Source organism: Trematomus bernacchii, unplaced genomic scaffold, assembly GCF_902827165.1.
Source record: "Trematomus bernacchii unplaced genomic scaffold, fTreBer1.1, whole genome shotgun sequence".
In the NCBI taxonomy this organism is placed as follows: domain Eukaryota; kingdom Metazoa; phylum Chordata; class Actinopteri; order Perciformes; family Nototheniidae; genus Trematomus; species Trematomus bernacchii.
Genome location: NW_022987662.1, coordinates 4831405 through 4849961, shown reverse-complemented (window position 1 = coordinate 4849961; position 18557 = coordinate 4831405). Strand labels below are relative to the sequence as shown.

The 18557-nt window shown below is 39.9% G+C and overlaps 1 protein-coding gene across 1 annotated transcript in view; it reads right to left on the bottom strand.

Moving 5' to 3' along the window:
- The window catches only part of lpgat1 (lysophosphatidylglycerol acyltransferase 1), a 50635-nt gene that overhangs the window by 29141 nt on the left and 2937 nt on the right, over window positions 1-18557 (bottom strand). The window contains exons 3-4 of the mRNA XM_034135596.1: window positions 4604-4722; window positions 2759-2854 (exon numbers count right to left, since the gene is read on the bottom strand). Coding sequence (XP_033991487.1) covers window positions 2759-2854; window positions 4604-4722 — 215 coding nt within the window. The remainder of the gene's footprint in view (window positions 1-2758; window positions 2855-4603; window positions 4723-18557) is intronic.

Genomic DNA, 18557 nt, shown 5'->3' with positions numbered 1-18557 from the left:
GACCTAAATAAAAACTGTAATCCTGAAATAAACAGGGAGAAAACAAGGTGTTGAAATGTGAGGGAAAATAATCATTCATCTCCCAGCAAAAAAAGAAAGGTGAATGTAGCCTTGACACACATCACTAAGAAAGTAAACCGGCCTGGCAGCACCCTGAATGTAAATATGTGTAGTATGTAAATCACAGCGTGTTAATGTTCAACCTCTGATGGCCTAATATCAGGTGTGGATGGGTATCGTTAGGATTGTATCGATACCGATACTGCTTATCGATACCGGTATTTTTCGATACTCTTATCGATACTTTTCAATAATTTGGTGCTCAAAAAGATGTGCAGATTAAACAACAGTCATTTTTTTGTAATTTATTTGTATTTAATGTAACTTTTTCAATGTCATACCAAGCAGGTATGAGTGTGCTTGACAGTGTGTCTCTGGAAGGGGGGCGGTAATTAGGGGCAGTTCATAAATCCATGTAAACATGACCATTATTCAGTTAAAACTAAACGCTGCGTGCGCACCTCCTAAACCGGAAGCTCCGGTCGGCTAACCATTATAATCCGTTTATTGCGTTTATTATTTATAATTGTAATGATGGATTATCAGTAATCATTTTAAAGTTACACAGAGACATTGGATTAACCGATAAAATGACGGAGAAAAGATCGCTTTTGCCAGTTATGTGCTAAAGTAGCCGTTAGCCCGTTTTGCTAAGTGTTGATTTAGACTCTTGGTGTTGGACTTCTGTTCCGTGTAGGTAAAATGGTTAATATCGTCTGTTAGCTGATTTTCTTCCCGTTAAGTGGGTATGCATCATTAATAGGTTGTCAAATGTTGAGAAGCCTTGAGACGCTGTTTCTAGCAAGATGTTGCGTCTGCCCCTATGGTCCTATGGTCTGCTCCCGGGAGTCTCACAATAATAAGAGCGCTGAGGAGAGATGACGAGTGGCTCACAGTGGCCAATCAGAGTGGTACTCAAACCGGATACGTCACACGGGATAAGGGTTCCCAACCAACCAGAATTGTTTAAACTAAGGAAGTAGCGTAATTCATATACCGATAGCAGCACCGTTTGTCCAGAGGCTTAACGGTATACCAATACCGTCCAATCAGGTACCGGTACTGACTTAGTACCGGTTCTCGATACCCATCCCTAGGTGTGACCAATAAAAAGACACTGCAGCATGTCTCACTTTTAAAAGTAGACCTAAAACCACCTTTTGATCCATCTTTTTTGTATCTGTCACTTTTTCATTTTGCCATTTGGATTGTCTATGTTGTCATTTCATTATCTATTTTTTATCTATACAAGACATCTATTGCATATTGGTCCGCATGAGTGAGACCCTCCTTTTTTTGCTCTCTGCAAGGTTTCTGCCATTGTTTCCCCATTAATCCTGTTTTTTTCCACTGTGAGGGTCTCAGGACAGAGCGCGTTGTATGCTGTGCACACTGTGAAGCCGCCTGAGACAACTGTGTAATTGTGATATTGGGGCTATGCGACTTAAATGTGATTGATTGATGGATGGTGTTAGAAAGGTATTTAACTCGTCTCCATCTATTTATTCTCCACTTGTATCCTCACCTCAGTTTGTGTTTCTCTTCCTGGGCAGACAGTAGTTATTTGACCTTGGACGCTCTATTGTTTGACGATAAGCCAGCGCCTGTTTTTTCAGGCTCTCTTCATCAGCTGTGTTAGGACATGACCCCCTTTTATTACTTCTGAATATGCATAAAGCAAGGCTGTAAGCATTCACTCCCTCAGATAATAATAGGTCTGTATGAATATGCTATGAGTAAATGGGTAAACCTTATTTGACCCGAGGCCTTCTGGAGCCAGCTTCTCTGCAAGAAACATAGCTAGTTATGTCTTGCTGATGTATTGTTTGATTATTAACTTTCTGTGGGTAAGGGGAGCATTTCAGGGGACAGAGCTTCAGAGTTGGTTTGGGCAGAGACTTTGTCATTACGGTCAACTCTCCGGCCGTAACTACCAATACATCTTCAGTGTCTGACATCAATTTGAATCCCCCCAGTGTATTTCTTGTGTTGCAGCTCTTTGCTCCCAGTATTTAATCACCAATAGCTGCGTTCACACCGGAGTACTTTTCCCCGTACTTTTCCCCTTTAGTTCCGTTAGTACCCCTTATGTTGCGTTCACACCAAAAAGAGTACTTAGTGCCGGGAACTTTTACCCCCATTTTTAGTGCCTGCTGAGAGATGGTACTTTCCTGGGGTGAAAAAGTGCCCCATTTCTGATTGGCTGGGCGAATTGCAAACCACGCCCCGTAAAACTCTGAAAAGTTTTGTGAAGCCGCCATTGTATTTGTGGCATTAGCATTATTAGCATTAGCATTCATCCAGCGCACAAACGCAGAGAGACTAACTTATGGTAACACAAAAAAAAACATGGGAGCGGTGGAGATGAGGAGGTGTCGGCATTCTGGCGATTTACTCGGAAGGCTTCAGTAGAAGCTGCTGGGAGTCCCAGCAGCTTCTACTGAAGCCAGTCCCCAACTCCGGGGACTTCGGGCGGCAGTATACACCGTGAAGTTGTTTGCAGCCTGCCAGTAAACCCAAAGCAGAAGAAGAAGAAGTGACGTCAGCGGCTCATTTGCGTAATCTTCCCTCAGGGAAAAGTACTCCGGTGTGAACGCGATTGGTACTTAGTGCCCTGGGGTAATAAGTGCCGGGGCACTAAGTACTGCAAAGTATGCGGTGTGAATGCGGCTAATGCTGCCAGTTGAGGGTCTCTTACCTGTCTGATGAAGAAGTCCCCGTGGATCAGGGACACTAGGCCAAAGTTTGTGTATTTGAACACATGGTCCATCAACCACATCATTTTTTGTAACGCCTGAAAAAGAAATACAATGAAAATATCAATCCTGTGTTTACCTGTAACCAAAACACATGACTTTTCTTTTGCCTGCCTCTGCCCCAGTGAGCACTTCCACCCTTGTGACCTGCAGCGGCGCAGCTTTGGCTTACTGTGCTCTCAGTGCTAAGAGGATAAACTGGGCCAGGGATGCAGTTGTTGAGGCGGATCATGTCATCATGTTTGTTGCAGCGCCAGCCTCAGCAAAAAAAAAACACCAAAATAATAAACACACAACAACACAGCTGCATCCCACCGGCCCCAGAATTCACAGCTAATCTCCAGCAGGAGTCGGGTGGCTGCAGGTTGCAGTGTTTCCCACAGAATCTGATTCTATTTGCAAACCTCTGCTGTTGACAACATGTTTCAAGAAATAGAAGCTATTTCTGTGTGTGATTAATTAGCTTCTGGTTAAGATTAGTGGCTGCATGTCATCCCTGGCGACTGAGCCAATAACAATGTCCATTTAACACAGAAGAAAGAAAAAGATCAACAGTAGAGCTGCACAATTGTTTACATTTGATCAAAATCACAATATAGTGCAACATACTGATCGCAGTAAGAGCAATATTTGGTAAAGGTAAAATATGTGTCAAAATTCAATTTTACATGAAGGATCTTGGAGGTGCAGAGATATCCCAGCCCAATCATTTTACTCGACACACTTAACAAGGTATCCAGGTATACAGATCCTATAAAGATCTTCCATTTAATATTGCAAATGATATGGCAATAATAAACTATTTTACTTTGACCAAATTGTGCGCCCCAACCAACACAGCGACAGAGTGATTGACACTACGGCCTGCAGCTGTACATGTTGCAGTGTGTCGACCTTCCTGTCTGAAGAAAAACATCTTCTGCAGTAAATTAGATGTGTTGAACAAGTATACTATTGAAACAGAGGAAGGTGTGTGTGTGTGTGTGTGTGTGTGTGTGTGTGTGGGCACGTTTCACTTCCTTGCCTTGTTGGAAATGCTCAGTGTGAAACAATGCAAGTCAGCCACCGCTCAGGTCTTTGCACAGCTGCTGTTGGTTGTGGGTAAAACTCTGCTCAATGCGCAAACTCGCATTTTGTAATTTGAATGCAGCAAACCACAGCTCTGCTTTACGAGGCTGCCCGCTTCAAAGGTGTTGACTGTTTTGACTTGAAAAGCATCATCCCTTGACTAATGCTTACTCGTGTTTTACAAAAACAATGTTAACTGCCAAAAGGCAATATGTGAGTAGGAAAAACGCAGTGTACAAAAAGGGTTATTTAAATGAAGGTATGGAAATTATCCTTAATAAGTAATATGGGGCACGTCATCAGAGTATACTGAACTCTATGTAACTTCTGAGTAAACACTACAGGAAAGCATTTCTTAACTTGATAACTAATAGCGTATGATAATTCAAAGATTACCCTTCCTTTCATTCATTGTTCTTTTTCATTTGGCCAAATAACTGCCAGTTAGGCTTTTGGCTAACCTTTGACAAACATCCCTAAAACAAACATAATTAAAGGGTGTTTAGATAATGTGTGCACTCAGGATTTCCTCCTCTGCAGTGACAAACACACAAACATGCCCAGACAGAAACAGCAGAATACACACACAGTGCCAACACCATGCAGGCTCGAGTTACTGCACGGCTTTTATTTACACCAACGTGACGGTGTTCGACCCTAATGTTACATTCCTGTAGTTCCTAAAAGGGATGATGAAACACATTTCTCTCGGTTCTCACCATGCCCTTGTCTTGCAGGCACATCATGAGCGTGCACACGTCTCCTGTGGATTGGTGGTTGACGATGACCATGGCTTCTTCTTCAGAGATCGGCCGTACGTCGTCGCCCCACTCCGTTACTGAAGGGGGAAAGACAGACAAATATGCTTATGTACAAAATTATATATTTTACAAGACTTGTTGGCAAAGTTTTCTTAAATTAAAGTTTGTCACTTAGAGTCATTGTCCAACATTGGTCCAACAAACATGTTCTATGCATTTCCTCAGTACATAGTAGCAACAAAGTGTTAATCAGGGAGAAAGTGTTAAATCATTTGCAAAAAACATGTTCTACATCTGACTTTTATTCAGTAGTAAAAACACAATATGACAATGTTTTGAAATTATTTTAAATGTGGATTTGGACCTACTTTAATTCGTTTTTCCGACAAACTTTACTGAAATATTTAACCAAGGCTTTAAAAGTATAGAGTGCCACAGTGACGCGTCCTAAAACCTGGAAGTAAACTCCTTCCGGTTCCTTCGACAAAAACGCAATGCAATTTCTCCATAGGATTTTGGAAAATAGCTGGAAATAAGGTCTGTGGTCGACACACATTTAATAATAATAATAATAATTCCTTATATTTATTATAGCGCTTTTTCCATGACCCAAAGCGCTTTACAGATACACATTACACGTACATACATGTAACGGTCATGTACTGTGGACAATACCCACAGGAGCAAGAGACGGATCACGTTTTGTTCAGCCGGATAATCTCCACATGTCTACCCTACTTTTATAATTTTCAAATCATAAATCTAATCGCCAGAAGCAAAATGCTAACGTTATGCTATAAACGAACTACAGCAGGGACGCTGCTTCAACGTCACGCCAACTTAAGATCCATATTCAAAACTACAGATTCTAAATTGTATAAGTTGAAGCGTTTGTTTGAACAGTTTGTAAGAGCAGTTACTTGCTTTCAAGCAGAACACGGGGAAAAACAAACTTAGCGGGAGTGTTTACGTGTTCGGCGTAATGACGTACAACGGCCTCGACAACTTCTATAGTGCTATTCAGCCACTTGTTAACAACCATCGTTTTTCAGACACGTAAACTCTTCAAAAACCACCAGCGGGGTCACTGCTGATGTATTTAATGTCGTAGAACAAAACGTGATCCGTCTCTTCAATGTGTGTCAACCACAGACCTTATTTCCAGCTATTTTCCAAAATCCTATGGAGAAATCCCATTGCTTTTTTGTCGAAGGAACCGGAAGTGGTAAAATGCTAACTTACTTCCGGGTTTTAGGACGCGTCACTGTGGCACTCTATTATGCACTGTATTAAAATATAGTGTGACCTTAGACAAACTACTTAGTGAGGGCAACAAGTTTGCTTTGGACACCTTGTATTGCAAGACAGACACGGTTCATTGTGTCAACACAAATAAAGCGGAGTAAGGTAAGACTTCTGTAGTATAAACACTGAAATCCAATTTGTCTCATGAACAGCGCTAACAGTTTCATCTGCTACTCAGTAATATGTATCTAATATATATCATTCCAATAACTTGTATATAGACTCGTACTGCACTATTCCACATGCTCACTTTATTTTATAACTATTTTTCTTTTTGTATTGCTCTTGCTGTCTGTATTATTATTATTATGTTGCATTGTTGGAGAAGCCTGTGACATAAGATTTTCAACAACATAATTACTCTGTAACTATGTCAGTTTGACAATAAAGAACCTTGAACCTTGAACCTTCAGATCACTCCTGGAGGTCACCTAAAGCCAACATTTAAAGTTAGGTTTTAGACCTTTTCTACTACATGAATTGGTCATCATGTTTATGAATCAATGATAAAAGGGAATGAGAAATGTTGACAGTGTAGTTTAAATGAGAAAGGAGAAGTGAGTTTCAGGAAGTGCTCTCACAATCACCCTCACTGTTGACCACTGAGAGCAGAGCAAAAGAAAGTCAGAGATAGAAAAGGATGTTGTGTAATTTTCATAGTACCATATTAAAATATTGCCTGATTATCTGAGCTATCATTTGCACACTGGACTGCCATATATATGAATTATAGTGCGGCTACACGATGTAGGAGGTAGGGATGGGTATCGTTAAGGTTTTAACGGTACTACTACTTTTATCGATACCGCTTATCGATCCGGTCTTTTAACGGTACTTTTATTGGTTCTTTTGGAGAAATAAATAAGGTAAACTAACTAAACAAATTGTGAACAAAACTAACATTGATTTTTATTTAAATTAAATACATAATATTTCACATCACAAGAAACAACAATGTTTTTAACAAATTGTATTAAATAATCTGATGACAGAATTGTAAACAGAATAGCTGAAACTTTAACAAAATAAATAACTCAGTTACCTCTAATCATTAACCCATGTTTGTATAATTGGGTTAACTCTGTGTGTTGCTGCTAGCATACATAATGCCCCACGTGGAAAAACTACTCGTGGATGGGGCTACAGAGCTAGAAAGACAGTCGAACCCGGTGCATTTCTCCGTCTGAATGTGGTGCACTTTTGCTAAATGTTTAGACAAATTGCTCGTGTTACCGCCCTTACATACTCAACTCTTATGGCACTTTTGGTAACGAGCATTGTCAACATCGAGACGGGTAAAGTTGGCGACACTAAAACTGCAATATAATGTTTGTGTAGCAATAATACATATGACATATATTTTTTACATGTCTCCAGTACCGATAAAAAGACCGATAACGCCGGAGCTTAACGGTACCACGGTCTTTAATAATTCAGCCCCGGGGCCCGTTTAATACCGGGGCTCGGTACCCCTCCCTAGTAGGAGGTGTAATAAAAAGATGTAATGATACTACAAGCTTAATGTCTAACAACGCGTAAGAAGAACTTTTAAAATGTGTTAGTGTTACATGACGTATGCATTTCTAAAACGTTGTTCAAGACATGTATCCACAGCTTGAAAATCAGTCTATTTTTTTTTCTATCCTTTTGTGACATTCTGGCCAATTGCATCCACTTCCGTGTCATTGTCAGTTGCAAGAGCCACATTACGACATTTCCCCAACAATGACTACATGTGTAATGAACTATCTTAAAGCGGCCCTATTACGTTTTGGGGGGGGGGGGGTTTCCTTTCCTGTAGTGTGTAATAGAAATATTTGTGCATGTAAATGATCTGCAAAGGCTAAAATCCTAAAGTCTAAAGAGTTTCTCTCCCAACTGAGGGTGAAAAGAGGTGCTGCAGCACAGGCAGTATGAGAAAAATAGACCTTTCTGAACTTTAAAGCATGTAAACATGTCACAGTGGAGTCCAACATATTAGCCATATCATTTCTACCTAGTGTCAAACATTGCACTAATGCACCCATTTATTTGTATAGGGGACATTAACTTATTTTTAGAAAAGACCACAGCAGGTGATGAATATGTTCAGTTTTAATCATATCCTCAGGCTTACGGGCCGTCTCCACAGCAGCGTTAAAAAATCTTGAAACGCTTCTGCCCATTCACTTTGAATGGGGTGACGTCACTTTCCCTCACTTTTCGCCGGAATGCATTGTGGGCAGGCGAGCGGAGATTCTCAGGATTTTCAAGATTCAAAGTTGAACAATGTTCAACTTTTGAAGCTGAGGTGGAAGCGGCAGCCAATCAAATCCCGTGTACGCAAATCTGGCAGTTCAAGCTCTAGCCAATCAAACGGCGTGTATGCTGGGAGAGACATACCGCAGATCATTTCCTCATATTCCAAAAAATGGAGGAGAAATTAGCGGTAGCGAATCAATCACCCGGTGCTTTATGACCAGACCTACCGGGATATAAACCGGAGGAGCCAGGCATGGAGGGAGGTGGCAGAGACAGTGGTATGTTTTCGCCTGTTTTGGGGAGTTTATATCCAGTTTACTTCGGGCTTTTTGGCTTCGTATGTCGCGGGCGGCAGATTCATGTGATTGGTTGATCGCAAAAAAATCCCCAAGCCTCAGATACGCCCACCTCCAAGATTTTTTTAACGCTGCTGTGGAGACGGTCCGTTAGTGTCATCTTCAGCAGACTTGTTGGTTCGGGAGCTCCTCTCCTGAAATATATTTTAATTTGGATCAGCAGTAAGTTAAGTCTAGATCCTGTTGCAACAGGAGATCAGGCTTATTTGCATATCTGCTGTATATAAATAATGCTTCCCTCTGCAGTGAAACCACATAAAGCTGAGCACAGAGCCATGGATTTGTCGGCTGTCAGAGTGATAAAAATAACACAAAGCCTACATAGAGGCGAGCAGCAGTTCTTTGGGCCAGGTACAGGCACATCAAGCTACACTGCACACAGGTACAGCGAGGTCTCTTCTGCCAGGAGAACAGTTTTGATCACAGTCTGACAAAATGTTGCTGAGATACGACTAATTTTGACGTTTTTTTGTGTGTATTTACAGCCGGCTTGATTCAAATGTCACAGCCAAATGGTTTGGACTAATATTATCAGGCTGAATTCATGAGGTGACACAAAATCAATCAGCACTCAGTTTGTAGTTCATTCACGTCAATCACAGCGTGTGATACTGTGTCTGCAGCAGGAAGATGGTAATAATGGAAACTAGGGCTGTGCAATTAATCGTATTTTAATCGCAATTACGATTTTGGCCTGCCACAATTACGAAAACAACATAATCGAAAAAAACAATTATTTAGCTTTGCTAGGTTGTGACAGTGCAACATATTTGATCTCATTAATTTGTATTCATCATATTTACATATGTTTAGTAGCTTGGGGAAGTGCGCTCCAAAATATTTGTTGATCTTGTTTATTGGTATTTATTATTTTGATATTATTTATTTAAATGTATAATTTATTTTTGTATTGGTTTTTCAGTTGAATTATACGTTCAGGGTAATCAACAGTTAAAAAGATACGGTTCAAATTATTATTTGTATTTGTTTTAAAGTTCAATAAATGGATTTTTTCAAAGTCAATGAATAATCGTATTTAATAATCGTGATATCAATTATTGACCCAAATAATCGTGATTATGATTTTTGCCATAATCGCACAGCCCTAATGGAAACTACAGCTTTAACTGGTGATGCAGCCATAACAAGCAAAAACAGAAACACACAAGAGTCTACATTAGTATATTCATATTACTGCCCTAGGCTCAATTCATAATCCAAACAAACATATTTTGATTAATGCGCCAGGTGAGACGATTCCTTGCGCAAAACCTGTCTAACAGCCTGAGACACATTTGTCAAAAATCTAAATTACTTTCAAAGATAGACCTTTTGAAGGATCTTTCTGTGTGAGTTCTAGCTCCTGTACCTCTCCTGCTAGCCAGACGTGCTTTATCTACTCTAAGGATATAGAGGTTTTGACCAATCTATAAAACGTCAGATTGGCAGACAAACCTTGCTTGCAATTTAGGAAGCATCCATGTTACCTGGCGATAAAACTACAAGCGGGAGAGATTATTAGTGTAAGCAAACACAGTAGCATTAGCAGCTTCCAAACCACACTACTTACTTCCAAACCACACTGGTCCTAAATCTCCCAAAGAGTAAAGCAATGTATATTAAGACAAACCTTGTGATTTAAAATAAACATTAGTCCGTAAAGTATGGAGAATATCTCAACATCAGATGAAGACCTGGAACCTTAATACACTAACTTTTAGTCAACAGAGAAAAGTTCAAAGTCATCTCTGCCAATGTCTTCCATTATTGGTGTGGTAAATCTCAGTTTCAGTCGATGAATTGAAATGGAAATATTTTATTATATTTAGTCAGTCAAAAATAATACTATTTGAAACAAGAAAAGTAGCTAACGTCTGAATTTATGTTAACTCATATCACAGAGGCTTTAAATGATATAGTACCCATCAATTACAGATTTGAACCTGTTGACACATTAAAACAAATGTAAAAGGGAGACTCACACCATCGCAGTTTAATGGTAATTACTAAGAGCGTGGTCTTAAAAGAAGTCTATTATGTTTTAAATCAGTGACCCTCTTTTCTGTTCATCATTTCCAGTGATTCAGTGCTTCTCCGTAACAAACACTTTCAACCAGACAATGACCAGAGTCTTTATCAGCACACGCAGGAGTGGATCTCCAGCGGACCTCGGCTCCCTCTTCCCTGATTTACATTGTCAGTGTATACAGGCTACTTTACTGAGCATTCGTCTGTGTCTTATTTGTTGACACTACACACACAGGAGCTGCAACAAAGGAGGAACCAGGGCTGCGAGATGAGGAGTGACAACAATGGCCCACCTGTAGAACACATTAGCTGCGTTTGCAATTTAAATGCAACTTCTACAGCTCTGAATATAAACAGAGGAACACAGGAGGTGAGTCGTTTGCAGGGAATCCCCACAGTTCATCAGTTCATCCGCACAGTTCAGGGCGGGTGTGACCAGCTCTGTGTAATGCAAATGTTGCATCAGTTAGGCCTTGGGGGGAAAAGTGAGTGAGCGCTTCCTCTAAAGGCCGCTACACACCCACCTGAGACCAAAGAACGCGTACCGAAGGCGTCCTGACTTTTACGTCAGCTACGCCGACGCCTACGAACACACCGCAAATACTTCAGTCGACGAGTGGCAATAACTGTCCTTCCCAGCAGTAGTGTGAACAGCCAATCAGAGTGATTGCTTGGGCCGACTTTCTCTGACCTCCCGCGGCCGATTCAACATGTTGAATCGGCCGCGGGAGGTGTGAAAAGGTGCCGTAAAGAGACGACGGTGCGGGACACACCAACCTGAGTAGGGCGCCGCGAATGCCCGACTGCCTCTGACGGCCTCTGACTCCCAAAATCGGGTTGGTGTGTAGCCAGCTTTAATGGGGGAGTTAATGTTAGGATTGCTAGCAGATAAAGATGAACCGGAATTGTTTTTTGGACGTCAAGTTTAACATTTAATTAAGCCAGGATATGACACCAAAGCAAGACAATGCGGCTTCAAGAGACAAGACTGACTGATGCATGACAAAGGACCTCAGAACAGGACCAAATGGGTTTATTGAGTGCAAGATTTCTTTTCAGGAAGTTATCTGATCATTAAAAAGCTCCTGGCAGTAAAACTCGCATTTTCTGTTTATGGTTTTATTTTCCAGCTGTACAGCACATGGTACATGATTAAGAAGTAATGGCAGGTTATCAGAATCAGAAGAATCCCTTTATTAGTCCCACAGAGGAGAAATGTACGTTGTTACAGCAGAAAAAGAGCCAAAGACAGCGTAATGTTACGTAGAAGCATGCATAAACAAGTATTAAAGTTAAAGTTGTGTTCGTTCCCCATATAAAAGAGTCATACAGAGAAAATAATAAACATAGCAGAAGCAGATATTCCTATTTCTCATCTGAATGCAGCCTCAAAAGACCAGATCATATTTCTGTTTCAGTAAAGCTCCCACTTTTACTTACTGTAAAAACCGTTAGTACTCTCTGTTTTTATACAAAGAAAGTTCAAAAGAACCAAGTTCACTCACACTGCGGGGTTATTCAAAAGCCATTCTGGGAATCAAGGAAGTCATTACACAAACTATTAGCAAACCAACACAGCTGTCGATGGAAAGACTCATCGTTTTCTGCCAAAATAAAACGTTGGTGTCTTTCAGAGATGACTATAATCTGGACTTGAGTTATAACTGTGATCATATGAATGTACACAACAATTATCTAGTTCACCATAGAGTGGCTCCTATTATAGAAGTGCTGTGCCTTAACTATTTTAATGGATGAGTCCTGTAACATTGTTGGTTTGCTCCCTGAGAACATTTGAAAAGAATACAAAAGTATTATTATTACTATTGGATGCTTGCTTACATGTTGCCGTTTTATAAACCTTGTTGCGATCAAATAAGGCCTTAAAATACCAGTTTGATGTTGCATTGTATTTTTGCCGTGACAATATTTATGTGTGTTGAGTTTTCTTCACATATCTCCTCCTGAATATGGCTAGAGCAATTTCCCTCCCATTTTCCATACCAGATAGCATCAGATAACTGTGACTGTTGCTAAGAGACCTGAAGTCTAACCTCAAACAATCCTTGTATTGATCGTTAAACTCCAACTAAATGATCAACAGGAACTGATATCATTCTTGCTTATCTAGTTATCTGAGGCCTACAGTCCAGGATCCATTCGCTTGAGCAAACATTACGTTTCATTAAATAAAAAAAGGACATCTTGTTAACTATTTAATGGCAGATATTCAAATACAGAAGGCTTTTTATGCTACAAACTGCGCAATTACATGTCATTGTAGACTGTATGAAATGTAAGATCTGCTGTCAACCCCAGGAGAAAATAATTTCAAGCAACCTGTGAGATTAACTTTTGCTGCATGACTCACAGTAAACGGCCGACTCATTTCCCTGGTGGGAGAGTTTGCGATGACAAAAGGTTGGAGGCTACGTTTGTTCCACCTTGAAATTCAACCCACTGTACTCAAAATGTGATTTAGTTACGTAATGCCAACGCACAACTCCATTCAACAGTTCATTTACATCTAAATGACTATACTTATGATGCTGTTGACAATAGGGTATAAGCAACCGTCATTGTTCATCCTACCTTCTCTAATGCGTCTGAGTTGCAGCCTGGAAACACAGAAAGATTATTTCGACGTTAGGGCTGAACGATTAATCGATTTTAAATCAAAATCGCGATTTGAAATGATGCAATTATCAAATTGCAAAGCCTTCTTCTGTTCTTCTTGTGTGTCAGTCATCCACACCAATCAGAAGTGCTGTGCTCTACATGTACCAGCCATTGTTAACCAATCAGAAGTGGCCCATGATAGAAGGTGATAGACGGGAGCACGTTGATACGACCTTCCTAGCCGGAGATATGGCCGCATTTTACAATAAACTTCCGTTGGGTCGCTTAAAAACAAATATCGCAATATCTGTCAGAAAAATCGCAATTAGATTATTTCCCCAAATCGTGCAGCCCTATTCGACGTGAAAGAAAGTGATTTAAAAAAATGGGGGGAAGAGTTTTTGGCATGTTCAAGCTAGGCCTTTTTGTCACCTCCTGTCCTCTGGAGAATAAACTCAACTCTCATGTGAACAGCAATCGAGAACGTATCTCGAGAAATATGACACATATGTGACACCTGACAGTGACGTGAGGGGTGTTGGCCCCCTGAATGTGTTGGCAATGTCATTTCATGAGGAACATGCGTTCACGCTCACCGAAGTCCACATTGTTGCGGGAGACCATCACAAATGATATCATAGAGATGGGTCATCTGTCAGATTGAATACATTAGGGAAATTGTCTTTGAGAGATGACACAGTTAGCGCAGGAGCATGACAGCCACACTGCAGGCGCAACGTCTAATCCCGTATCGGCGGTCAGCTAAACGGTGTAACCTCGCTGCCCCTTGCTTCGTTTCTTCTCCTTCTGTTAGGGAGAGAAAGATGTGGCAAAGCATCACACCATCTCCATTAAGCATGTGGCAAAAGAGGGAAATATTCGAAAGAAAGGACTACAAATAAAAAGGGGACATTTTAATTGATGGTTTAAAGCTTTCTGGTGACGGGCTGTAGAGCGACGGCTGAACGAGAGAACATTTGAAGCTCCTAATTTTAGAAAAACACGGATCTTTAGTTATAATGGGGTCCAGAAATAGTACTAGACAGAAAAAATTAACTATTTTCTCCTGGTAAGTATATATCCCCCAATCTAGTAGAATCTCCTATATCAAACCCTGCATATAAGCACATTTTTTTGTAGGAAAACTGTATTTTGGAAAATATGTCAAACTTGAAAGAAGATACCTAAATATGAGAAATGCCTAAATCACATCTCAAAGTATTGATACCACAAGACGTTTATCAGATATGCAAAACAACAACCACAGCCATGGTTAGCCAGTGCAGCCCAGTAGTCTCCATGTTGGTTTAATGGGTCTCATGAACGGTCTGTAATTTGATGTCCTCTTTAAAAGCTCATTTAACCCTATCCATGGCTTCTTGAGTTTTATATCAAATACATCACAAAACAATACGTATATAGCACATAATGTTTTGTTCATGTGTATCAATAGCCCACAATCTTACTACACATCAGGGAAAAATAAATATCAGTCGCCATTTATGCCAAGATGTTTTAGGTGTTCCTTATTCCATGCTGTGTTGTGTCTTTCACAACAGGAGTTCATGATAACCTACCTACAGTATGTTTTCATGCACTACACACACTGAACCTCTACCAAAGTGCATAAGCAGCAAACCAACAGTGTTCCTTTCCTAAATGAAAGCTACAAAGACCCTACCAGCATGCAGAAAAACCTTCATAAAACCAGAAGAGTTTTCAGAGACATAATATGACAAAGATGTAAAGTACAACGGATCTCCGCTCATGTCTATTTACCGAAATGATACATAAAGCTTTCCATTTTCTCCGTCTAAACAATGTACAATTAAGATCATTCAGTTAGAGAGACGTCAATCAAATGTGATCTGTACACACCCACACAGGCCAGAGAAGAAAGTCTAATCAGCCAAGTAACTGATAACACTTGTGTGGGAGCACGATGGCTGTGCAGAGGCTTTAACAAACCAACAGCAGCTTCTGTTAGAGCTTCAAAGTGAAAGCTACACATAAAATGTACTCCAGCCCTCACAACTGCCGAGCACATCTGAAATCTGATCATTCCTGTACCAAAACATTTATGCATACAAACAGAAATGTGACAAACCTTTTACCTGGATAGGAGAAATCTGATGCAACGGTACATTTTCACGCTTTTACAAGCAATGGTGCCAATATCTGATTCCTGTTGATGCTGTTTTTTTCATATATGTAATCAGAATATCTTTGTTTTTAGGTATCACCTCTGGGCTGTGAGAAATTACAGCAAATTACAGCAAATGCCCAAACTATTCAAGGGAAAAGCAGCACAGTTTGCAGTTGTTGCGGTGTAAATAACAGTCAAAACAGTCGCAAATTAATTGAATATAAATCCAACAAATTAATTTCCTAATAGTTGCATCTTTGCTTGAGATTATTGAGTTGGTATGGACAACAGACAGTGATCGAAGGTCTGGCTGTGTTATATCCGTTGTTTACAGGGACATGAATAACCAGATTAAAAACTGGGGAACAAATGTGCATCGTCTGCAATCTCACAATCACCATCTTTGATCTTTTCACAGACCCAACAGTCACCCCAATCATCCAACATGCAATAAGACTTAATCCTGCTGGCTTTAGAGCACCTGCCTCTCCCCTGTTGTGTGTGTGTGTGTGTGTGTGTGTGTGTGTGTGTGTGTGTGTGTGTGTGTGTGTGTGTGATCAGGCCTCGTGCACGCTTTTGTAAACAACAGGGAAAACGGGGCCAGGTCAAATGGCAATACAACAGTAATGCCACTAAAAAAAGCTTTTTTGGGGGGGGAAAATGTAAACGTGTGTCTTTATGAGGTAACCTTTTGAAGTGTCAGACACATTTTTTTCATTAACGACCCATAATGCTAAAAGTTATCTGAACTGTTGATTTCAAATAATCAAGATTATATTACCCCGGAATTTGTTGCAGTTATTACCCTGCCGTTGACTGAAAGAGGTAGAATTATGTGTTCACCAGAGACGTATTCATAAGTGTCTTGAAAATGAGTTATTCAGCGTGCAAAGAGCTATACAAAATGACTTATTGACTGTAGAATACGTAATCAACTCAGACCAAACATCCAATTAGTCAACTTAACAAATAACAGGGAGAAACCGCACATTTATCCATCTATCCATCGTTAGCTGGCAGTACATTAGCTTATACAATACATTATAACACAATAGGAAGGGGGTTTATGATGATCTGTGCAGGTAAGTAGTCCAGGTAATTATAGCAATATTAGCTTATCCATGGGTGAGCCTGTTCTTTATTAAAATGAGAATCTTTCCAAAAGGGATGAGTTGTTTTAGTTATGGATGAATGGCTTAAACACACATCACTGGGTGGAGTAGAGCTGAACTCCAGCAGTTGTCATAATTACATTTTCTCAAGAACTGCGGGGAGGATATCCCTCTGAAGCTATACGAATGTGCCTAATTGCTTTTTGTGAGGAAAATCTTTCCTCTGATCACATCCTGCAGCCCGTCTTTGATATCATATAAATAAAATCCACACCTTAAGATCTAGAGTCTGATCTTCTCTCTCTTACTTCTCTCAAATACACCCGTGTTTATTTAATCCGGCACAAAAGTGCATCATTGCTGCTTAGGGCAACTTGAGTTTTAAGGAAACCTTTCATTATACACAATCAAGAATAACAAGACAGTGTTCACCTCGAAGAAACTCTCACCTCTACTCTCCAAAGTCTGCACTTAAAAAGCTCTCAATTTGAAATTCACAGCATTAATATATCAACAAACATCTATTTTTTCTATGTTAAGATGTTAAGCAATAACAGAGTATTAATGGATACCCGAGCAGAGAATGAAGTCCATCGGTGCCTTGCATGCATGCTGTCTTGTGTGTGTGTAGCTAAAAGCCGCCACTCTGCACTGTGCTTATTTGGCGGTATGCATTTCATGTGCGAAACTCAAAAAAAGTTTTCATACAAAAACATCTGGTGTCTTTCTGTCCAAGTTGTCCCAATGACAAAGCAGATACAGTACATGTCACTAGTGTGGTGCCAATAACAAGTCTGTGTAGGATCTACAAAGCCCTATTGTTATGTTTCTCCCGGGAGGTGATGCAACATCCTCCATCTCTGATGTCAACCAAAGCTCAGCTTCCAGACTGCAGCGTGTCAAGCTATGAGTTTCCTCGTTGCCCTGACACACATTTAGCATTTATTGAGTGCATGTGCAGGACTAACACAACAGCAATAGAAACATCGATATTTGATCTCTAATGACACAACCAACAAGTAAACATTTGTCTTTCGGGATGTCATGTCCTGTGAGGTAAAGGTGACGGGGTTAATCTCTGTAAAAGTGACCCAGCACTGGGGGTCACTAGACTGACGCTCACATGATACAGGACGAAGCTGACCCCTCCACCAAAACCATTTATCTCATGCTATGTTTGTATTGCCAGTATTTCATCTTTTGTACTGATTTACTCTGTTAGTCAGGTTATTAACTCGGGCTGCAACTAAGGATTATATTCCTTATCGATCAATCTGCCGACTTCTTTTTTTAGATTAATTGATAAATAATGTGTTTAAGACATGTCAGAAATAGTAACTGTTTACCTCAGTTTTATAAAGGCCAAGGGGATGTCTTTAAATGTATTATTTTATCAGTGAAAACCTTTAAGGTATTCAGGTAAATATAAAAAAAGAGAAAGCATGAAATCTCTCTATTTGAAAGGAAGAAAACAGCATTACATGCCATTTTTGCAACATTTAATTAATGATCAAAACTGTTGGCAATAGTTTTTCTAGTGATTGACTTCTCTATTAGTCTGCTAATCATTAAAGCTCTACTGTTTACATTGTTTTTATTTGTAATGGGGCCAATATCTGCAAACAATAATACCAAAGATTTAACAATTGGCATGCTTTTGAAGAAGAAAACTAATACAAATTGAGTATTCTTTTATCTATCAAATAAATACAAAGGTTCTTATTTTGTCTTAACATTGAACTTATCACCATCAATTATCCCGTAGCTAGCTTCATCATCAGCCATATTTTTATTACGTCACAAGTTATGTTTCATTGAAGTGACATTTAAAATAATGATGTGGCCCGGTACCTTTTTGTTGGCTAGAAACTGAGTTATGACGCACTATAGCTGCAAAGAAATGCATAACATCTGATGACTCTTCAGACTGAATTATACTTAACCATTTGTATAAATAGCATCAAAGTGACAGTGTATGCTTTATTTGATATCAACCCACTTCCAAACACTGTCAATCAAAGTAACACATATAATTACTCAACGCAACACCTGGTGTTCTATAGGCTGAACGCGTTGCATTATTAATCAGCACACCTTGTTGCTCC